Source organism: Heteronotia binoei, chromosome 2 (assembly GCF_032191835.1).
Source record: "Heteronotia binoei isolate CCM8104 ecotype False Entrance Well chromosome 2, APGP_CSIRO_Hbin_v1, whole genome shotgun sequence".
NCBI classification, from domain to species: domain Eukaryota; kingdom Metazoa; phylum Chordata; class Lepidosauria; order Squamata; family Gekkonidae; genus Heteronotia; species Heteronotia binoei.
The window spans coordinates 10,959,723-10,983,597 of record NC_083224.1 but is presented as its reverse complement, the minus strand read 5'-3'; the positions used below and the strand labels follow the sequence as shown (position 1 = coordinate 10,983,597).

At 50.5% G+C, this 23,875-nt stretch overlaps 1 protein-coding gene across 1 annotated transcript; it reads right to left on the bottom strand.

Annotated features, from left to right (window-relative positions):
- Positions 1 to 1,359: 1,359 nt before the first annotated feature.
- On the bottom strand, positions 1,360 to 23,562 carry TCF15 (transcription factor 15). The gene is made up of 2 exons (XM_060233202.1): positions 22,862 to 23,562; positions 1,360 to 1,921 (listed from the first exon to the last, which is right to left on the bottom strand). Exons 1-2 carry the CDS (start codon positions 23,330 to 23,332, stop codon positions 1,844 to 1,846), a joined length of 549 nt encoding a protein of 182 aa, XP_060089185.1. The 5' UTR covers positions 23,333 to 23,562; the 3' UTR covers positions 1,360 to 1,843.
- Positions 23,563 to 23,875: the final 313 nt, after the last annotated feature.

The following is a 23,875-nucleotide window of genomic DNA, read 5'->3' as shown; positions in this document are numbered from 1 at the left end:
ATATAAATCCAATATCTTCATCTACCTCACAGGGTGTCTGTTGTGGGGGAGGAAGGGAAAGGAGATTGTGAGCCGCTCTGAGACTCTTCGGAGTGGAGGGCGGGATATAAATCCAATATCTTCATCTACCTCACAGGGTGTCTGTTGTGGGGGTGGAAGGTAAAGGAGATTGTGAGCTGCTCTGAGACTCTTCGGAGTGGAGGGCGGGATATAAATCCAATATCTTCATCTACCTCACAGGGTGTCTGTTGTGGGGGTGGAAGGTAAAGGAGATTGTGAGCTGCTCTGAGACTCTTCGGAGTGGAGGGCGGGATATAAATCCAATATCTTCATCTACCTCACAGGGTGTCTGTTGTGGGGGAAGAAGGGAAAGGAGATTGTGAGCCCCTCTGAGACTCTTCGGTGTGGAGGGCGGGATATAAATCCAATATCTTCATCTACCTCACAGGGTGTCTGTTGTGGGGGAGGAAGGGAAAGGAGATTGTGAGCCCCTCTGAGACTCTTCGGAGTGGAGGGCGGGATATAAATCCAATATCTTCATCTACCTCACAGGGTGTCTGTTGTGGGGGAGGAAGGGAAAGGAGATTGTGAGCCCCTCTGAGACTCTTCGGAGTGGAGGGCGGGATATAAATCCAATATCTTCATCTACCTCACAGGGTGTCTGTTGTGGGGGAGGAAGGTAAAGGAGATTGTGAGCTGCTCTGAGACTCTTCAGAGTGGAGGGTGGGATTTAAATCCAATATCTTTATCTACCTCACAGGGTGTCTGTTGTGGGGGGGGGGGGGAGATAAAGGAGATTGTGAGCCGCTCTGAGACTCTTCGGAGTGGAGGGCGGGATATAAATCCAATATCTTCATGTACCTCACAGGGTGTCTGTTGTGGGGGTGGAAGGTAAAGGAGATTGTGAGCTGCTCTGAGACTCTTCGGAGTGGAGGGCGGGATATAAATCCAATATCTTCATCTACCTCACAGGGTGTCTGTTGTGGGGGAGGAAGGGAAAGGAGATTGTGAGCCGCTCTGAGACTCTTCGGAGTGGAGGGCGGGATATAAATCCAATATCTTCATCTACCTCACAGGGTGTCTGTTGTGGGGGAGGAAGGGAAAGGAGATTGTGAGCCGCTCTGAGACTCTTCGGAGTGGAGGGCGGGATATAAACCCAATATCATTCTTCTTATACAGCTGCACCTACTATTCAATGGACAAGGGGGTGGAACTCTCAGAAAGGTTCAGGAGCTGTGCTCCTGTGAGCTCCCACCGAATCTGCCCACACCCAAGACAGACTGTGGCCTGTGGGTTGGAAACAGATATCTGACGGAAGCAACAAGGCTTGAGGGAGAGGCAAGCATGGAGGCTTCCAGGGGATGTGAAAAATATCTTTATTTTCAAGCCTGCTGAACGGGGGATCGTAACTATGACAACCGCGATCCTTGAGACCAGCAATAATCCTGATAACGTTCTATGTCGACGTCGCCCTTTGGAATGCACTCCGGCCATCCCCAGACCCACAGAGTTCTCGTCCCCTTCCCCCGATTGGGGCTGGGGGGTGGATATCTCCAGGACTCTGGGGGAACAGTCGTCGCTCCTCTCTTTCTGCAGCTCTCACTTCTTGCTGCGTTCCAGTCCGAATCAGCCGCCGCCCCAGTCCATCTCCTCAGAGTCCACAAAGCGGGGAGCTGCTTCATAACTGGGGTTTGCTACTCATAAGCGCTGGGCTCCCCCCATCCCCAGGTTCCATCGCTCCCACCCCCCTTCCCCAATCCAGAACATCAGACGCAGTGTCCGAGGTGTGGATCCCACCTTCGCGCGGCTCCGGGAACGGGCAGTCCCCTGTCTGAACCTCAGCTCATCTTTGCAGCACTTTCAACGGGGTCACCCCTCTCGCCTTCAAGCAGCTCCCGCTGCTGAGTTCCCGCCGGCTGCCCTGAAAGAAAAAGCAAGAGGAAATGTTGAGAAGGGGCATCTCTACAGTTGCCAGGGCATAGAGGGCAAAAAGGCCAAGGCCTTCCCCTCATAGAACTTCAGCAGAGCACTGCTGGATATGCTGGTTCTAGTCCAGCCTCCTGTCTCACACAGTGGCCAGTCAGTGGAGGGCCAACAGCAGGACACCAAGGCTGAGGCCTTCAGAAGAACATCAGAAGAACCCTGCTGGATCAGACCAGTGAGGGTCCATCTAGTCCAGCCTCCTGTCTCCCACAGTGGCCAACCAGTTCCTCTGGAGGGCCAACAACACGGCAGAGAGGCCGAGGCCTTCATAAGAACATCAGAAGAGCCCTGCTGGATCAGACCAATGAGAGTCCATCTAGTCTAGCAACCTTTCTCACACAGAGGCCAAACAGTTCCTCTGGACAGTGAACAACAGGGTATAGAGGCTGAGACCTTCTTAAGAAGAGCCCTGCTGGATCAGACCAGTGGTTCATTTGGTCCAGTATCCCAGGGGTGGCCAATGACAGCTCTCCAGATGTTTTTTGCCTACAACTCCCATCAGCCCCAGTCATTGGCCATGCTGGCTGGGGTTGCTGGGAGTTGTAGGCAAAAAACATCTGGAGAGCTACTGTTGGCCATCCCTGCAGTAACATGTCTCACACAGCAGCCAACCAGTTCCTCTGGAGGGCCAACAACAGGGCAGAGAGGCCGAGGCCTTCATAAGAACATCAGAAGAGCCCTGCTGGATTAGACCAGGGAGGGTCCATCTAATCCAGCCTCCTGTCTCTCACAGTGGCCAGTCAGTTCCTCTGGAGGGCCAACAGCAGGGCACCAAGGCTGAGGCCTTCATAAGAACATCAGAAGAGCCCTGCTGGATCAGACCAGTGAGGGTCCATCCAATCCAGCCTCCTGTCTCTCACAGTGGCCAACCAGTTCCTCTGGAGGGCCCACAACAGGGCAGAGAGGCTGAAACCTTCATAAGAACATTAGATCGATGAGGGTCCATCTAGTCCAGCCTCCTGTCTCACACAGTGGCCAGACATTCATTCATTCATTCATTCATTTATTTATATTCTGCCCATTCCCCCATTTGGAGGCTCTGAGCGGAGTACATCAAAATAGAAATGAAATCACAATAAAAGCATAATAAAACCAATTACAGCATTCAGTAAAGTGCAACAAGATGATTCAGCAAGATGATATAACAGCAAGGTGGTATAGCACAAAAAATAGTACTGCAATACAGCACCACAATACAGTAGTGCAGTGGAGCAGTAGGGGGGAGGCCAACTGATGAAATAGATAGATGCCTGCTGCCTCATCAAAAGAACATCAGAAGAGCCCTACTGGATCAGACCAGTGAAGGTCTATCTCGTCCAGCATCGTGTCTCACACAGTGGCCAAGACATTTATAAGAACATCCAAATAGCCCTGCTGGATCAGACCAGTGAGGGTCCATCCAGTCCAGCTTCCTGTCTCACACAGTGGCCAGCCAGTTCCTCAGGAGGGCCAACAACAGGGCAGAGAGGCTGAGGCTTTCATAAGAACATCAGAACATCTTCGCAGTAGAGGATGATAAGCAGTGGGGTGCCGCAGGGCTCAGTACTGGGTCCCATGCTCTTTAACTTGTTCATTAATGATTTGGAGTTGGGAATGAGCAGTGAAATGGCCAAGTCTGCAGATGACACTAAATTGTTCAGGGTGGTGAGAACCAGAGAGGATTGTGAGGCTCTCCAAGGGGACCTGTTGAGGCTGGGTGAGTGGGCGTCAACATGGCAGATGAGGTTCAATGTGGCCAAGTGCAAAGTAATGCACATTGGGGCCAAGAATCCCAGCTACAAATACAAGTTGATGGGGTGTGAACTGGCAGAGACTGAGCAAGAGAGAGATCTTGGGGTCATGGTACATAACTCACTGAAAACGTCAAGACAGTGTGCGATTTCAATAAAAAAGGCCAACGCCATGCTGGGAATTATTAGGAAGGGAACTGAAAACAAATCAGCCAGTATCATAATGCCCCTGTATAAATTGATGGTGCGGTCTCATTTGGAATATGTACAATTCTGGTCACCTCACCTCAAAAAGGATATTATAGCATTGGAAAAAGTGCAGAAAAGGGTAACTAGAATGATGAAAAAGTTGGAACACTTTCCCTATGAAGAAATGTTAAAACGCTTGGGGCTCTTTAGCTTGGAGAAACGTCGACTGCGGGGGTGACATGATAGAGGTTTACAAGATTATGCATGGGATGGAGAAAGTAGAGAAAGAAGTCCTTTTCTCCCTTTCGCACAATACAAGAACTCGTGAGCATTCGATGAAATTGCTGAGCAGTCAGGTTAAAACGGATAAAAGGAAGTACTTCTTCACCCAAAGGGTGATTAACATGTGGAATTCACTGCATATCGGCCACTGTGTGACACAGAGTGTTGGACTGGATGGGCCACTGGCCTGATCCAACAGGGCTTCTCTTATGTTCTTATGTGACACAGAGTGTTGGACTGGAGGGGCCACTGGCCTGATCCAACATGGCTTCTCATATGTTCTTATGTGACACAGAGTGTTGGACTGAATGGGCCATTGGCCTGATCCAACAGGGCTTCTCTTATGTTCTTATGTGACACAGAGTGTTGGACTGGAGGGGCCACTGGCCTGATCCAACAGGGCTTCTCTTATGTTCTTATGTGACACAGAGTGTTGGACTGGATGGGCCATTGGCCTGATCCAACATGGCTTCTCTTCTGTTCTTATGTTCTCTTCTGAAGCAATAACACCAAGTTTGAGTCCAGTGGCACCTTTAAGACTAGCAAAGTCTTATTCAAGGTATGAGCTTTAATATGAATAGGTAAAAACTGAGTATAAGCTTTTTGAAGAAATGTGTCCACACACGAAAGCTTATACTCAGAATAAAACGTAATTGGTTTTAAAGATATCACTGGACTCAAATGTATGTTATCTTGATTCAGGTCAGCATGTCTGCCCACCTGAATCTAAGCACAGTCTTAAAACTTTATTTTGATAGCCCTAATTTACTCCAATAACACACCGGGGCTGACCTAGATAAAATGTTAGCCTGATCTTGTATAACAGGGGTGGCCAACGGTAGCTCTCCAGATGTTTTTCGCCTACAACTCCCATCAGCCCCAGCAGCTCCGAAATTCATCTCACCGAAACAAATGCAGATGCTTCGAGCAGCAACGATGCAAAGCAGTTGTGAGAACGTTAGGTCATGCAAAAGGCGAGTTTCCAATGCGGTGATAGAGCGTCACAAACTGTCGGTGTAAAAACGCCCAGAATGGCCGCCAGCCACTCGCCTCTCTGAGACCACCCTTTGAGGGACCTGAACTCTTGATGTGCTGAAAGGCCTTTGCAGGGCCTTCGGTTCAGCAGTTATAGAGCCACTGACCAGGAGAGAAAGAACAAAGGGTGATTAACACGTGGAACTCACTGCCACAGGAGGTGGCGGCGGCTACAAGCATAGCCAGTTTAAAAGAACCAATTTCCGTAAGCTCCCCCCCCCCCCCAAAAAAAAGAGGCCGGGAGGAATCAGTTCTTTTCACAGTAGAGTGGCCCAAAAAGCTGTACTCCTGCTTTCTGCAGTGTTGCCATCTCTAGGGCAATTCCTGGAGGTTGCGTTGGGGGTAGGGTGGCCAGATCCAATTCAAAAAAATATCTGGGGACTTTGTGGGTAGAGCCAGGAGTCGTTGGGGGTGGAGCCAGGAGACGTTGGGGGTGGAGCCAGGAGACGTTGGGGGTGGAGCCAGGAGCAAGGTTGGGACAAGCATCATTGAACTCCAAAGGGAGTTCTGGCCACCACATTTAAAGGGACAGCACACCTTTTCAATGCCTTTCCTCGGTGTGAACTTATATCTCCTTTTTCCTGTACTCTGTATTACAAGAACGCCTTGACTGGGATTGTCAATCTCAATAGATACTTTAACAAAAAGATTTATAATATAAAATATTAAAATGTTGATGACACATAGTTTCGAGACAATAATGTGACACAATTTTTTATATTTTAAGAAAGTATTGCAGCTGTAGCCTAGTATTCTTAAAAAGTATTTTTTATGCAGACTAAGACTAATTTGTAATCTCATTTCCTATCCTTTCCTACTCCCTATCCCCAATTCCTTGAAACCAATAAAACTTTTGAAATAAAAATAAATAAATAAATGCCTTTCCTCCATTGGAAGTAATGAAGAATAGGGGCCCCTTCTTTGGGGGCTCACGGAATTGGACCCCCTGGTCCAATCTTTTTGAAACTTGGTGGGTCTTTTGAGGAGAGGCATCGGATACTATGCTGCAAATTTGGGGCTTCTACTTCAAAAAACAGCTCCCCCCCCCAGATACCCACAGATCAATTCTGCATTATACCCTATGGGAATCAGTCTCCATATGGAATAATGGGGTGCCCAGCTGACCTTCCCCCCCCCACACACACTTTCAGACGAAGTGGGGGGAAGGCCTTCGAACCAGGGGGTCCCTTGCCTCCATCTGGGGATTCAGGAAAGCAAGCTGCCATGTAAAATGTCCCACAAATTTAACACACGGTGCTTTGTATTTCATGGCTATAATCTCTACACTGTGGTCCGTTTAGTGATAGTCACCACCTGGAGGTTGGCAACCCTAGCAGGGAAAGACCCCAGAAGGGCAGGGCTTCCTTTGTAGCAAGAACTCCTTTGCATATTAGGCCACACACCCCTGCTGTAGCCAATCCCCCGAGAGTTTACAGGGCTTTTAGTACTGTACGCTCCGGGAGGATCGGCTACATCAGAGGTGTGTGGCCTAATATGCAAAGGAGGTCCTGCTACATAAAAAGTCCTATAGGAGGGTATAACACCATAGAGCAGGGGTGTCAAACATGCAGCCTGGGGGCCGAATGAGGCCCCCGGAGGGCTCCTATCAGGCCCTCGAGCAACTGGCTGTCGTCTGCTGCCTTCTCCCTCTCTCTTGCTTCCTTCTGCATCTCAACTTGCTTTGCAAGGCTTGCTCAATTGCACAGGAGCTGCAGAGCAAGACCTCTATTTTCTCCATTGGCTGAGGCTCCTCCCCCTCCTGTGGAAAGAGGGAAAGAGCAACAGCTTCTTTGCCCAGTTCCCTGGATCCCATGATGGGAGAGATTAAAAAAAAAACCACCTTCAAGACCAACAAGTGCCGATTCTTGAATGATGTTTTAAGTTTCTTTAAAAACAAAAATTAATTGTTTTTGTCTGTGTCCTTTAAAAAGTTTCTAGCTCTGCCACCTAATCTTAAATAGGTGCACACAGCCTGTCCTGGCCCAACAGAACCAGCGCGTAGGAATATCGGGTGCCGCTTGGCCTAGGGACACCATGAGGTGCCCCCCTCTCCCCGCAGCTGCTTGCCTGCCCCCATTCACCTCCCAGCAGCTGCTTTGGGCTGCCAAGTCCAATTCAAGAATATCCGGGGATTTTGGGGGTGGAGCCAGGAGACTTTGGGGGTGGAGCCAAGATCAAGGCTGCGACAAGCATCATTGAACTCCAAAGGGAGTTCCGGCCATCACATTTAAAGGGACGGCACACCTTTTCAATGCCTTCCTTCCATAGGAAATAATGAAGAATAGGGGCACCTTCTTTTGGGGCTCATAGAATTGGACCCCCTGGCCCAATCTTTTTGAAACTTGGGGGGTATTTTGGGGAGAGGCACTAGAGGCTAGGCTGAAAATTTGGTGCCTCTACCCAAAAAACTGCCACCCCAGAGCCCCAGATACCCTCAGATCAATTCTCCATGATTTTCTATGGGAATAAATCTCCATAGGGATTAACAGAGTTCCCAGCAGACATTTCCCTCCCCTCCCCCCGCGTTCTGACGACCCTGAAGCGGGGGGAGGGTCTCCAAACTGGGGGAACATAAGGCTGCAATTAAAAGTTTTGCAAATATATATATATATATATATATATATATATATATATATATATATATATATAGTAATTACAGTGTACATCTATTGTACATTTTGCAGGCAGTCTGCAGTACATACTAAATGTACATACAGGTGGCATTTTCTCCAGGGGAGCTGATCTCTGCCAGCTGGAGATCAGTTGGAAAAGCGGGAGATCCCCAGGCCCCACCTGGAGGCTGGAAACCCTAAATACAATGCAAATTTCAGTTGCATTACAGTAAAAATATTGGGACTTCTATTATATTTTCAAGCTACTAAAAGGACATTCACATTTTTCACATATTGTCCAATGTTTAAGGGGGTCTACTTCAAAGGGGGCCCACTTGCTATCGGGCAAGCTGACACCCTGGCCAGTCGGCCACTGCACCCTAACAAGGATATGTCGCCAGGCACCCATGTTCTTCTTCACGCCAGAAGCACAAAGCCCTCTACATCTCCAAATAGACAGAGAGCCAGTTTGGTGTAGTGGTTAAGTGTGCGGACTCTTATCTGGGAGAACCAGGTTTGATTCCCCACTCCTCCGCTTGCACCTGCTGGAATGGCCTTGGGTCAGCCATAGCTCTGGCAGAGGTTGTCCTTGAAAGGGCAGCTGCTGAGAGAGCCCTCTCCAGCCCCACCCACCTCACAGGGTGTCTGTTGTGGGGGAGGAAGGGAAAGGAGCTTGTGAGCCGCTCTGAGACTCTTCGGAGTGGAGGGTGGGATATAAATCCAATATCTTCATCTACCTCACAGGGTGTCTGTTGTGGGGGACGAAGGGAAAGGAGATTGTGAGCCGCTCTGAGACTCTTCGGAATGGAGGGTGGGATATAAATCCAATATCTTCATCTACCTCACAGGGTGTCTGTTGTGTGTGGGGGGGGGGGAAGGTAAAGGAGATTGTGAGCTGCTCTGAGACCCTTTGGAGTGGAGGGTGGGATATAAATCCAATATCTTCATCTACCTCACAGGGTGTCTGTTGTGGGGAGGAAGGGAAAGGAGCTTGTGAGCCGCTCTGAGACTCTTCGGAGTGGAGGGTGGGATATAAATCCAATATCTTCATCTATCTCACAGGGTGTCTGTTGTGGGGGAGGAAGGGAAAGGAGACTGCGAGCCGCTCTGAGACTCTTCGGAGTGGAGGGCGGGATATAAATCCAATATCTTCATCTACCTCACAGGGTGTCTGTTGTGAGGGAGGAAGCGGAAGGAGATTGTGAGCCGCTCTGAGACTCTTTGGAGTGGAGGGCGGGATATAAATCCAATATCTTCATCTACCTCACAGGGTGTCTGTTGTGGTGGAGGAAGGGAAAGGAGATTGTGAGCCGCTCTGAGACTCTTCGGAGTGGAGGGCAGGATATAAATCCAATATTATCAAATGCACAGCTGAGAAAGCCGCAGAGTTTCAGATTACACTTTCGTCTGGTCGAAAATAGATTTTTTTGGGGGGTGGTGGTGTGCCATGCTGGTCTGAAGCAGAACCAAATTCGAGTCTGGGGGGCAGCTTTAAGACCAACAAAGTTTCATTCTGATAGGTCTGCCAGGTCCAATTCAAGAAATATCTGGGGACTTTGGGGGAGGGGCCAGGAGACATTGGGGGTGGAGCCGGAGCAAGGGCGTGACAAGCATAATTGAACTCTAAAGAGAGTTCTGGCCATCACATTGAAAGGGGGTGCAAGCCTTTGAAATGTCTTCCCTCCATTGGAAATAATGAAGGATAGGGACACCTTCTTTGGGGGATCATAGAATTGGAGCCCCTGGTCCAATCTTTTTGAAATTGGGAGGGTACTTTGGAGAGAAGCTTTGCTACAACATTGATGCCTCTCCCTTAAAAGACAGCCCCCCAGAGCCCAAGATAACTGTGGATCAATTCCCCATTAAACCCTATGGGAACACGCACTTTCTGATGACCCTGAAACGGAAGGAGGGCCACCAAACCAGGCGATCCCCTGCCCCCCGTCCTGGGGATTGGCAACCCTACCACTTCTTCCTCCACCATTACATATAAGTGGGAGTAGGGTTGAGTTGCCAGGAAGGGCTGGTTAGAGACAAGATGCGTAAGTAACTGAGCAATGCATAGCTAAGGTTGGATTAAAGCATTTGGGAAGGCCTGTAAACAGCAAATCAGCAAACCAATAAAAGATGTGAGAACAAAGTTCCATTGAAAGAAAATGCTTCCAATTAAGAACATAAGAGAAGCCATGTTGGATCAGGCCAGTGTCCCATCCAGTCCAACATTCTGTGTCACATAAGAACATAAGAGAAGCCCTGTTGGATCACACCAGTGTCCCCTCCAGTCCAACACTCTGTGTCACATAAGAACAGAAGAGAAGCCCTGTTGGATCAGGCCAGTGGCCCCTCCAGTCCAACATTCTGTGTCACATAAGAACATAAGAGAAGCCATGTTGGATCAGGCCAGTGGCCCCCTCCAGTCCAACATTCTGTGTCACATAAGAACATAAGAGAAGCCATGTTGGATCAGGCCAATGGCCCATCCAGTCCAACACTGCGTCACACAGTGGCCAATATACACACACTGTGGCTAATAGCCACTGGTGGACCTCTGCTCCATATTTTTATCCAATCCCCTTTTGAAGCTGGCTATGGTTGTGGTAGTGAATTCCAAATGCTAATCACCCTTTGGGTGAAGAAGTACTTCCTTTTATCCGTTTTAACCTGACTGCCTCAGCAATTTCATTGAATGCCCATGAGTTCTTGCATTGTGAGAAAGGGAGAAAAGGACTTCTTTCTCTACCTTCTCCATCCCATGCATAATCTCGTAAACCTCTCTCATGTCACCTCGCAGTCGACGTTTCTCCAAGCTAAAGAGCCCCAAGCGTTCCAACCTTATACACACATATATACACACTGTGGCTAATAGCCACGGATGGACCTCTGCTCCATATTTTTATCTAACCCCCTCTTGAAGCTGGCTATGCTTGCAGCCGCCACCGACCTCCTGTGGCAGTGAATTCCACTTGTTAATCACCCTTTGGGTGAAGAAGTACCTCCTTTTATCCGTTTTAACCTGACTGCTCAGCAATTTCATCGAATGCACGCGAGTTCTCGTATTGTGAGAAAGGGAGAAAAGGACTTCTTTCTCTACCTTCTCCATCCCATGCATAATCTCGTAAACCTCTCTCATGTCACCTCGCAGTCGACGTTTCTCCAAGCTAAAGAGCCCCAAGCGTTCCAACCTTATACACACATATATACACACTGTGGCTAATAGCCGCGGATGGACCTCTGCTCCATATTTTTATCTAACCCCCTCTTGAAGCTGGCTATGCTTGCAGCCGCCACCACCTCCTGTGGCAGTGAATTCCACTTGTTAATTACCCTTTGGGTGAAGAAGTACTTCCTTTTATCCGTTTTAACCTGACTGCTCAGCAATTTCATCGAATGCCCACGAGTTCTCTTATTGTGAGAAAGGGAGAAAAGGACTTCTTTCTCTACTTTCTCCATCCCATTCATTATCTTGTAAACCTCTATCATGTCACCCCGCAGTCGACGTTTCTCCAAGCTAAAGAGCCCCAAGCGTTTCAACCTTTCTTCTCAGGCGCTCGTCCAGTGATGGCAAGCACATTTGGACTTATATATGTTAACATTAGGGTTGCCCATCCCAAGGTGGGGGCAGGAGATTCTCCCATTTGGAGGCCCTCCCCCCGCTTCAGGGTCATCAGAAAGTGGTGGGGGGGGAATGTCTGCTGGACATTCCATTATTCCCTATGGAGACAGATTCCCTTAAGGTATAATGGATAATTGATCTGCGGGTATCTGGGGCTCTGGAGGGGCGGGGGGCTGTTTTTTGAGGTAGAGGCACCAATTTTTCAGCATAGCATCCTGTGCCTCTTCCCAAATAACCCACAAAGTTTCAGAAAGATGGGCTTAGGGTGTCCAGTTCTATGATCCCCCAAAGAAAGTGCCCCTGTCCTTCATTGTTTCCAGTGGAGGAAAGGCATTGAAAGGGTGTGCGGTCCCTTTCAACGTGACGACCATAACTCCCTTCACTGTTCAATCATGCACCCCCAGGGTCTCCTGGCTCCACCATCCAAAGTCCCCAGATATTTCTTGAATTGGACTTGGCAACCCTACTTAATCTACATGTTAACTCAATCACAAAATACCCCCACATCAGTTGTCCTAAAGAATGTTTTTTCTCCAGCAGTGATTTCTGCAAGGGTACTTGAAGGGACAATGCTAAGGTTACCAACCTCCAGGAAGCACCTGGAGATCACATTTTAAGAAGGATCTGGACAAGCTGGAACAAGTCCAGAGGAGGGCGACGAAGACGGTGAGGGGTCTGGAGACCAAGTCCTGTGAGGAAAGGTTGAAGGAGCTGGGGACGTTTAGCCTGGAGAGGAGGCAGCTGAGAGGTGATAGGATCACCATCTTCAAGTCCTTGAAGGGCTGTCCTATAGAGGAGGGTGTGGAATTGTTTTCTGTGGCCCCCAGAAGGTAGGACCAGAACCAAGGGGTTGAAATTAAATCAGAAGAGTTTCCGGCTCAACATCTGGAAGAACTTCCTGACTGTTAGAGCGGTTCCTCAGTGGAACAGGGCTTCCTCCTCAGGAGGTGGTGGGCTCTCCTTCCTTGGAGGTTTTTTAAACAGAGGCTAGATGGCCCTCTGACAGCAATGAGGATCCTGTGAATTTGGGGGGAGGTATTTGCAAGTTTCCTGAATTGTGCAGGGGGTTGGACTAGATGCCTCCTAGAGGTCCCTTCCAACACTATGATTCTATTCTATTCTGTTCTGTTCTGTTCTGTTCTGTTCTATCCTATCCTATCCTATCCTATCCTATCCCTGGCTGAGTGGCCAAGTACATATGAGGAAAGGTTGAAGGAGCTGGGGATGTTTAGCCTGGAGAGGAGGCGGCTGAGAGGTGATAGGGATCACCATCTTCAAGTCCTTGAAGGGCTGTCCTATAGAGGAGGGTGCGGAATTGTTTTCTGTGGGCCCCAGAAGGCAGGACCAGAACCAATGGGTTGAAATTAAATCAGAAGAGTTTCCGGCTCAACATTAGGAAGAACTTCCTGACCGTTAGAGCGATTCCTCAGTGGAACAGGCTTCCTCCTCAGGAGGTGGTGGGCTCTCCTTCCTTGGAGGTTTTTAAAAAGAGGCTAGAGGGCCATCTGGCAGCAATGGGGATCCTGTGAATTTAGGGGGAGGTGTTTGTGAGTTTAGAGTGGTTCCTCAGTGGAACAGGCTTTCTCCTCAGGAGGTGTTGGGCTCTCCTTCCATGGAGGGTTTTCAACAGAGGCTGGATGGCCATCTGGCAGCAATGAGGATCCTGTGAATTTAGGGGGAGGTGTTTGTGAGTTTCCTGCATTGTGCAGGGGGGTTGGACTAGATGACCCTGGAGGTCCCTTCCAACTCTATGATTCTATCTCCAGCTATTACGATTGATCTCCAGATAACCAAGACCAGTTCCCTTGGAGGGTGAACCCGATGGCTTTATGCCCTGCTGAAGGCCTGTCCCTCCCCAAACCCTGCTCACCCCGGGCTCGACTCCCCAAATCTCCAGGTATTCCTCGGCACGGAGCTAGCAACCCTTCAAAAGACATCCAGGCAAGAACGGAGTTCTGCACTGCTGTCATGCTGAAGTACCCAAGACACACATTTTTCATACGCACAGGGGCGGAATTCTAGCAGGAGCTCCTTTGCATTTCAGGCCACACCCCCCCCCTGACGTAGCCAATCCTCCGAGAGCTTACAAAAAAAAGAGCCTCGTGAGCTCTTGGAGGATTGGCTGCATCAGGGGGACGTGGCCTAATATGCAAAGGAGCTCCTGCTAGCATTCCGCCCCTCGGCACAGTGATTTGGGTTTGCCAACCTCCAGGTGGGGCCTGGAGATTGCCCAGTATATCAACCGATCTTCCGAAGGCAGATATTAGTTACCATGGAGAAAACGGCTGCTTTGGAGGTTGGGTCGTCTGGCTTTGCAGCCTGCTGAGATGTCCTTCAAGACTCCACCCCCAAATTTCCCAGCTTTAAAAGAGTTGGATAGGGATGCCGGTCTCCAGGTGGGGCCGGGGGATTCCCCCAGAATTGCAGCTCACCTGCAGAAAAAGGGCTGCTTTGGAGGGTGAACTACCCCCACTGAGGTTGCTGTCCTCCCCAGGCTCCATCCCCAAATCTGCAGGAGTTTCCCAACCTGGAACAGGCAACCACGGAATTGTTAGTTCTAGAACTTGGATTCTGTTCTCAGTTTTGCATGATGCAAACAGAGCAAAATCACAGATCAAGTGCATTCCTGTAATGCCCCTGTATAAATCGATGGTGCGGTCTCATTCGGAGTACTGTGCGCAGTTCTGGTCGCCGCACCTCAAAAAGGATATTATAGCATTGGAGAAAGTCCAGAAAAGGGCAACTAAAATGATTAAAGGGCTGGAACACTTTCCCTATGAAGAAAGGTTGAAACGCTTGGGGCTCTTTAGCTTGGAGAAACGTCGACTGCGGGGGTGACATGATAGAGGTTGACAAGATAATGCATGGGATGGAGAAAGTAGAGAAAGAGGTACTTTTCTCCCTTTCTCACAATACAAGAACTCGTGGGCATTCGATGAAATTGCTGAGCAGAAAGGTTAAAACGGATAAAAGGAAGTACTTCTTCACCCAAAGGGTGATTGACATGTGGAATTCACTGCCACAGGAGGTGGTGGCGGCCACAAGCATGGCCACCTTCAAGAGGGGTTTAGATAAAAATATGGAGCAGAGGTCCATCAGTGGCTATTAGCCACAGTGTGTGTGTGTGTATGTATAAAAATTTGGGGGGGGCCACTGTGTGACACAGAGTGTTGGACTGGAGGGGCCACTGGCCTGATCCAACATGGCTTCTCTTATGTTCTTATGTGACACAGAGTGTTGGACTGGAGGGGCCACTGGTCTGATCCAACATGGCTTCTCTTATGTTCTTATGTGACACAGAGTGTTGGACTGGAGGGGCCATTGGCCTGATCCAACATGGCTTCTCTTATGTTCTTATGTGACTCAGAGTGTTGGACTGGAGGGGCCACTGGCCTGATCCAACATGGCTTCTCTTATGTTCTTATGTGACACAGAGTGTTGGACTGGAGGGGCCATTGGCCTGATCCAACATGGCTTCTCTTATGTTCTTATGTGACTCAGAGTGTTGGACTGGGTGGGCCATTGGCCTGATCCAACATGGCTTCTCTTATGTTCTTATGTGACTCAGAGTGTTGGACTGGAGGGGCCATTGGCCTGATCCAACATGGCTTCTCTTATGTTCTTATGTGACACAGAGTGTTGGACTGGAGGGGCCATTGGCCTGATCCAACATGGCTTCTCTTATGTTCTTATGTGACTCAGAGTGTTGGACTGGGTGGGCCATTGGCCTGATCCAACATGGCTTCTCTTATGTTCTTATGTGACTCAGAGTGTTGGACTGGAGGGGCCATTGGCCTGATCCAACATGGCTTCTCTTATGTTCTTATTCAAGCACATACAGCAGGGGTGGCCAAGGGTAGCTCTCCAGATGTTTTTTGCCTACTGCTCCCATCAGCCCCAGCCATCGGCCATGCTGGCTGGGGCTGATGGGAGCTGTAGGCAAAACACATCTGGAGAGCTACCCTTGGCCACCCCTGACATATAGAGTTCTTTCCCCTCAGCCCAAAAGGGCCAGATCTTCTAGCACGGATGCCATGAATTCACAGCAAATATGAAAACCGGAAAAGGTCACGGTTACAAATCACTGGCAACGTATTCAAACTATTAAGGCGTATAATTCAAAGAGTTTTAAAAATACATTTCGCACAAAGCTGATAACATCAAATTGCACCAGTGAATTCCTACGACATCAAATTGACTCAGCAAAAACCCGGCAAACCGGGAAAACTTGAATCATCAGTCCAAGATACATCAAATTCCACCACAATCATTTCCACACTTCATGAGGAAATCATCATGCCATTTTTCAGAGACTGCCAGTGGGGCAAGAGCGAAACCCCAATTCCATGAGTTGATCACGGGGCCGCACGCTGCAGCCGGCCGTTTCACACTGAATAGCTTCGTCAGATGTCCAAAACGGGGTCTTGCAGTATTTCATATATTCATTAATCAAAACATTCAACATTCCAAGTCAAGACTGCTGACTCCTCCCAGACAAAAAACATCTAGAGAGCTACCGTTGGCCACCCCTGACATACAGAGTTCTTTCCCCTCAGTCCAAAAGGGCCAGATCTTCTAGCACGGATGCCACGAATTCACAGCAGGCATGACCCCGGGCTCCTCACAATACAAAGGGGGAGGGGGAGGATTAGGATTGCCAACTGACGTCGTCATGCCAAGGGCATTGCACCGGGGATGCTCTAGGACTCACAATGACACTCTACGGTATCATAGAGTTTTTAGTGCGAGTCCTAGAGTGTCGCACTGAAAATGCTCTAGGATTAGTGGCAAAACTCCATGGTACTGCAAGGTACATGGTAAAACTCTGGGGGTTAGATAAAAATATGGAGCAGAGGTCCATCAATGGCTATTAGCCACAGTGTGTGTGTATATATATATAAATTTTTGGCCACTGTGTGATACAAAGTGTTGGACTGGAGGGGCCACTGGCCTGACCCAACATGGCTTCTCTTATGTTCTTATGTGACACAGAGTGTTGGACTGTATGGGCCATTGGCCTGATCCAACAGGGCTTCTCTGATGTTCTTATTTGACACAGAGTGTTGGACTGGATGGAGCGTTGGACTGGATGGAGCGTTGGACTGATCCAACACGGCTTCTCTGATGTTCTTATGTGACACAGAGTGTTGGACTGGATGGGCCATTGGCCTGATCCAACAGGGCTTCTCTGATGTTCTTATGTGACACAGAGCATTGGACTGGATGGAGCGTTGGACTGGATGGAGCGTTGGACTGATCCAACACGGCTTCTCTTATGTTCTTCTGTGACACAGAGTGTTGGACTGGATGGGCCATTGGCCTGATCCAACATGGTTTCTCTTATGTTCTTCTGTGACACAGAGTGTTGGACTGGATGGGCCATTGGCCTGATCTAACATGGCTTCTCTTATGTTCTTAAGGCGCGTGGGACAAAAGCCCTGCCCCCTATCCGGTGGGGGGAGCAGATGGTTGATTCCAGCGTGCCTTGCAAGGCGCGCAGGATGCAAGCCCCAGGCCTGGCTCATTGGGGATGCGGGGGAGCCGTTGGGCCTTAGGCAGCCACTTACCCTGCCTACTTCCACACGCTGGCTCTGTGGCCACCACACCGCTGTGGCCACACACCACTCTGTGCACACCTTTTCAATGCCTTCCCTCCACTGGAAACAATGAAGGATAGGGGCACCTTCTTTTGGGGCTCATAGAATGGGACTCCTTGGTCCAATCCTTTTGAAACCTGGTGGGTGTTTTGAGGAGTGGCCTCGGATGCTGTGCTGTAAATTTGGTGCCTCTACCTCAAACAACAGTTCCCCTGAGAGCCCCAGATATCAGTGGATCAATTCCCTATTATACCTGATAAGAATCAGCCTCCGTCGGGAATAACGGAGTGCCCAGCAGACATTTCCCTCCCGCTTTCTGATGACCCTGAAGCAGGGGGAGGGCCTCCAAACCAGGGGATCCCCTGCCCTCACCTGGAGATTGGCACCCCTATCTATAACTTAGAGCCGGGCGTGGCTAAATTCCTCGAAGTCTGTTCCAAGGTGATTTTGCCCCGCCCACGGAATTCTCCAGCTGCTGCTGTCGAAAGCCTGTCACAGTCTTTGTGCCACAAGAGTAATATTGTTCAGGAATTTAGTACACTAACACAAAAACTTGGGCTCAAAGAAGCTGGGCCAAAATCCACAGGCTAGTCCGAGGGTGGCCAAAGTGCGGCTCGGGGGCCGCACGTGGCACTTTCACACATATTGCGCGGCTCTTGAAGCCCCCACCACTCGACCGGTCAGCTTGGCAAAGGCATTTCTCTCTTTCAATCGCTTCTCCGAGCCAAGCCACCCGACAGCTCGGAGAACGCATTGCAAGTTGCTTTCTTTCCATCTCTCCCTCCTCCTGCCCCATCGACCTCCTTCCTGCCCGCCCGCCTCGCTGCTCTCAAACATCTGGTGTTCGTGTCTTGTGGCTCTCAAACAGCTAACGTTTATTCTATGCGGCTCTTACACGAAGCAAATTTGGCCACCCCTGGTCTAGTCTGAACAGGTGAACGCGAAGGGGAACAGAGAGAGAGAGCCCACCTGGTTGTATTAAGGTGAGTCATTGTTTTGTGATTTGTGAAGGACTTCAGAATGTTCAGTCTGGATACGAGGTTGAGGGGGCACAGAGGTGCTTTCTATTAAGTCCCCCTAAATTAACAGGATCCTCATTGCTGTCAGATGGCCATCCAGCCTCTGTTTAAAAGCCTCCATGGAAAGAGAGCCCACCGTCTCCTAAGGAGGAAGCCTGTTACACTGAGGAAGTGCTCTAACTGTCAGGAAGTTCTTCCTCATGTTGAGTCGGAAACTCTTGATTTAATTTCAGCCCATTAGTTCTGGCCCGACCTTCTGGGGCCACAGAAAACAATTCCACCCCCTCCTCTATAGGACAGCCCTTCAAGGGCTTGAAGATGGTGATCCTATCACCTCTCATCTGCCTTCTCTCCAGGCTAAACATCCCCAGCTTCTTCAACCTTTCCTCGTAGGACTTGGTCTCCAGACCTCTCACCATCTTCGTCGCCCTCCTCTGGACCCGTTCCAGCTTGTCATAGAATCATAGAGTTGGAAGGGACCTCCAGGGTCATCTAGTCCAACCCCCTGCACAATGCAGGAAACTCACAAACACCTCCCCCTAAATTCACAGGATCTTCATTGCTGTCAGATGGCCATCTAGCCTCTGTTGAGAAACCTCCAAGGAAGGAGAGCCCACCACCTCCCGAGGAAGCCCGTTCCACTGAGGAACCGCTCTAACGGTCAGGAAGTTCTTCCTAATGTTGAGCCCGAAACTCTTTTGATTTAATTTCAACCCACTGGTTCTGGTCCTGCCTTCTGGGGCCACAGAAAAGAGAGTTGCTGGAAGAGACAATCACATGTGGAAAAGCAGAAGGCAGCAGGAAAACGAGGAAGACCTGACATGAGATGGATGGAAACCACGCCCTCAGTTTGTAAGACTTGAGCAAAGCTGTTCATGAAAGGATGTTTGGGGGGTCACTAATTCAGAGAAGATGATGATGATACTGGATTTATATTCTGCTCTATACTACACTACACTACACTATTAGAACCCTGTGGTGCAGAGTGTTAAAGCTGCAGTACTGCAGTTCAAAGCTCTGCTCATGATCTGAGTTCGATCCCTGGCGGAAGCTGGGTTTTTAGGTAGCTGGCTTGAGGTTGACTCAGCCTTCCATCCTTCTGAGGTTGGTAAAATGCCTAATACGCAAATAGGCACCTGCTGGACTTTTTCTACAAAAAAGCCTTGTGTGAAACAATGGTGATGTGTAGGGGGGGGGGAGTGGCCTAATAGGCAAATGAATTCTACAAAAAAAGCGGGATGGCCCCTCAGCTAAGACAAAAATGTGAGAGCCAGAGGCTAAAAAAAACGGTCAGCTAGCTCACACTAACTCAGCTTAGAGGAGAACGCTGAAAGCAAGCAGTGTTCCCTATAAACTGAGCTAGAGCGAGCTGGCTCACAGATTTTTAAGCCTCCAGCTCACATATTTTTGTCTTAGCTGAGGAAGGACGAGCCCAGAGCACAATAGTTTATGCCAGGGGTGGGGAACCTTTTTTCTGCCAAGGGCCATATGGATATTTACAACATCATTCGTGGGCCATGAAAAATTACCAACTTAAAAAACAGTGCTCCGCTGAGGGAGAATGATCCAGGCCGGCAAAATTTATGCAAATAATTGTTTTTCTATTTGAAGTCATGTGGGGAGAGCCTAATCTGGCGCACACACAAACACCACACCTGGCCGGCGCCCTAGGCAAATGCATAGATCCAGGACTTTTTTGTAGAAAAAGCCCAGCAGGAACTCAGTAGCATATTAGAACATATCCCCTAATATTAGTATATTACGTCACACACTCATTAGCATATTAGGCCACACCCTCTGGGATAATCAAGAGCAAACTGAACTGGGACAGTCATTTTTCCAGGCCCTGCAGCAATTCTGGCCGGCCAGCCAGGCCCCAGGGAGGCTGCCGCACTGTACATCTGGGCCCTGTGATCCGTGCCTGGCCCTAGGGAGGCTGCTGCACAGCACGGCTGGGCCCCACGATCCTCGCTGGCCAGCCAGGCCCCAGGGAGGCTGCCGCACAGTACATCTGGGCCCTGCGATCCCTGCCTGGCCCTGGGGAGGCTGCTGCACAGCATGGCTGGGCCCCACGATCCTCACTGGCCAGCCAGGCCCCAGGGAGGCTGCCACATGGCTCGGTTCGGCCCAGCAATCCCCGAGGGCCACACCAAGTGACCTCGAGGGCCATATACGGCCCTCGGGACAGAGGTTCCCCACCCCTGGTTTATGCAGTAGCTCTCCACTGTAATGCCAGTAGCTCCCAACTTTAATGGCAGCAGCTCACAAAGCCAAAAATTTGCTCATAAGATTCTGCAGCTTGGATGGAACACTGGTAGCAAGTTGTGTCCCCTGTTGTGTGCGTATTCACGGTGTGGTAGGCAGACAGGCGAAGCAGGCATAAGGGTCCGGGTTTCTCTGCAAGACCAGGAACTTTGAAAAAGCAAGTTCCGTAATGGTATACCGAGAATCCATGTGCAGATACATTGGTACATGGAAAAGACACATTCTTTCCAGTGAACAAACGTAGATAAAGGCAAAGTCCAGTTCCAGGTTCAGAATATAGATTCTTAGAATCATCGCGTTGGAAGGGACCTCGAGGGTCATCTAGTCCAACCCCCTGCACAATGCAGGAAACTCACCAATACGTGATGCGGCGGTACAGAATGGCACACCAGCTCTGAAACATCTCTAGCCAGTTTGGTGTAGTGGTTAAGTGTGCCTGCAATTATCTGGGAGAACCAGGTTTGATTCCCCGCTCCTCCACTTGCAGCTGCTGGAATGGCCTTGGGTCAGCCATAGCTCTGGCAGAGGTTGTCCTCGAAAGGGCAGCTGCTGGGAGAGCCCTCTCCAGCCCCATCTACCTCACAGGGTGTCTGTTGTGGGGGAGGAAGGGAAAGGAGATTGTGAGCCACTCTGAGACTCTTCGGAGTGGAGGGCGGGATATAAATCCAATATCTTCATCTACCTCACAGGGTGTCTGTTGTGGGGGAGGAAGGGAAAGGAGATTGTGAGCCGCTCTGAGACTCTTTGGAGTGGAGGGCGGGATATAAATCCAATATCTTCATCTACCTCGCAGGGTGTCTGTTGTGGGGGAGGAAGGGAAAGGAGATTGTGAGCCGCTCTGAGACTCTTCGGAGTGGAGGGTGGGATATAAATCCAATATCTTCATCTACCTCACAGGGTGTCTGTTGTGGGGGAGGAAGGGAAAGGAGATTGTGAGCCGCTCTGAGACTCTTTGGAGTGGAGGGCGGGATATAAATCCAATATCTTCTTCTTCTTAAAAACAAGTGTAGCTTCCCCCGGCTCTAAATTTTATTGTGCTCTTTCCTTATTACCCGCGTTTCCCCCCCCCCCCAATACTTGCATCTGAGCACCATTGTTCAAACCTTCTGGGAGAATTTTGCTGAACTCTAAGACTGGACACACTTTCAAATATTTTTTCTCTCACAAAAAATGGGGAAAATTAACCAAGACATAGAAAGCAGACGGATGGAAATCCTCATCGTGCCTCTGTGGCCACACAAGAGAAAGTCTAACCCCCTGCACAATGCAGTGCGTGATGCACACCGCCTCTGACACATCTCTTGCCTTAAAAACAAGTCGAGCTTACCACCTAGTGGTGCTTAACACTAATAGAGCTACTGCCTGCCAGGCAATCTTAGAATCTCCCGGCTATACTTCACTCAAGGCCATACAATGATTATTATTCATTCTTTATTTGTTCTTCAGAGCAAGTATTTTTCTTTCAATGTTTTCGTGGCCCTTCGAGAAGAATGGGTTGGACTCTGAGAGGCTGGCAGACGGAACATTATCTTGTAGACTGTGCTTGGTTCGGAGGGAAACTTGTGACATGAATTTGAGTGAGCTGGTTAAGAATTCCCCCAAATTCAAGCGCAGTTATGCCTCCCTTTCTGGGAAATTTAAAATCCTCTTTCCGACTCCGTATTCACAAAAATTAAAATGTGGTGTTGGAAGAGAGCTTTAGGGATTCTTTGGACCAACCAGAAGACAAATCGGGAAGGTTCTAGACCAACTCAGGGCTGTCACAGAAGAAGACGACGACTGCAGATTTATACCCTGCCCTTTTCTCATTTGACCTTTTCTCATTTGACCGACCTCGGAAGGAGGGAAGGCTGAGTCAACCTCAAGCAGGGAAGGCTGAGTCAACCTCAAGCTGGCTGCCTGAAAACCCAGCTTTCGCCAGGATCGAAGAAGATATTGGATTTATATCCCGCCCTCCACTCCAAAGAGTCTCAGAGTCTCATAATCTCCTTTACCTCCCCCCGCCCACAACAGACACCCTGTGAGGTGGGTGGGGCTGGAGAGGGCTCTCCCAGCAGCTGCGCTTTCAAGGACAACCTCTGCCAGAGCTATGGCTGACCCAAGGCTATGCCAGCAGGTGCAAGTGGAGGAATGGGGAATCAAACCTGGCTCTCCCAGATAAGAGTCCGCACACTTAACCACTACACCGAACTGGCTCTCTGTCACGAACTCAGGTCACGAGCAGAGAGCTCCAACTACGGTACTGCAGCTTTACCACTCTGCGCCACGGGGAGAAGTAGAGAGAGGCAAACTTGGAGATGAGGCCAGCAGCAGCCGCACCAGGCGAGTCAGGCAAAGAGTGGCTCAGTTGTTGGCTGCGCCTGCAGGCTGGAAAGGCTGCAAGCAGGGGGGAAAGGGGGGGAGTCAGCCCGGGGCTCCTAAAGGCGTGGGGCCCCATAGGCCAGTGCCTACTCGGCCTCATTGTTAACCCGGCCCTGCTTTTGGCAGAAGCAACCCTGCTCCCCCCCCCAAAAAAAGCTCCACCCAAGCGACTCACCCCCTTCCTCTGGTTGCTGAGGCAGAAAGTGCAGATGCTGCGCGGCCGCTTGGCTTCCCTCTCGCCCTTGGCGCCGCAGAGGGCGCGGAAGCAAGGCTGCCCGTCGCCGTCGCCTCCCTCGCCCAGGAGCAGGACGTTGGCCAGGTGGGCGATGTAGCTGGAGGCCAGGCGGAGGGTCTCGATCTTGGAGAGCTTGCGGTCGACGGGCTCGGTGGGGATGAGGGTGCGCAGGGCGGTGAAGGCCGTGTTGACGCTCTGGGTCCGGTCCCGCTCGCGGGCGTTGGCCGCCTGCCGCTGCTTGACCACCACCACCGGGCCGGCCGCGCAGCAGCCGGCGGAGGACGACTGGTCGGACGAGGAGGCGTCGCTCTCGCTGCGCGTCTCCTCCTCGTCCTCCTCGGAGAGGAGGCAGAGGTCCGGGTACAGCTGGACGTGGGGGGCGGCCACGGGTCTCAGCAGGGCGAAGGCCATGGCTGCCCCACCTGGGTGGCTGCAGAGGGGCCCCCGCCTCCCCGAGAGAACCTCCGCGAGGCAGCCGGGCCGAGAGAGAGCGAGCAGGGGGCGAAGGAACCGGCCTCTCCACGCCTCCGCTCCTGGGCCTCTCCAAGCGCGCGCTCCGCTCCTTGGCCTCTCCAAGAGCGCACAGCTGTTGCGCACGCCCCCCAGCCAGCCAGACCGCCTCTCCGCCAGCTTCTAGAGGGACCGGCGCAAGAGCCTCCTGGATATAAGTCCTTGGGAGGGGTCAAGAGCTCGGGGCCGGAGCCCGGCCGGCCAATGGGGGAAGGCCAACTGCTCTCTTCCGGCCAATGAGGCCGGAGATGCCGCTCCGGCCCCCTGAAATCAAAAAAGGCACCCGAGAATCCAGCCAAGCTCGCGGGTGTTTCGCCTTTGCGGATGACGGGAGAGAGGGGCTGGGGCAGGCTTGTAGCCACATGGGGTGGGGCTGTGCGGGGCACTGCCCCCTGACTCTCAGGGGGCCCTCCGGCACGGTCTTCTTTTCGCATTTTCTTTTTG

What these genes read in the sequence shown, in the direction of transcription:
- TCF15 (XM_060233202.1), bottom strand. Translation starts at nt 23,332, where the DNA reads ATGGCCTTCGCCCTGCTGAGACCCGTGGCCGCCCCCCACGTCCAGCTG. An exon ending in TCAGCAACCAGAGGAAGGGG is followed by an intron (nt 1,922 to 22,861) that starts GTGAGTCGCTTG and finishes TTTTTCTTTCAG; the next exon opens with GGCAGCCGGCGGGAACTCAG.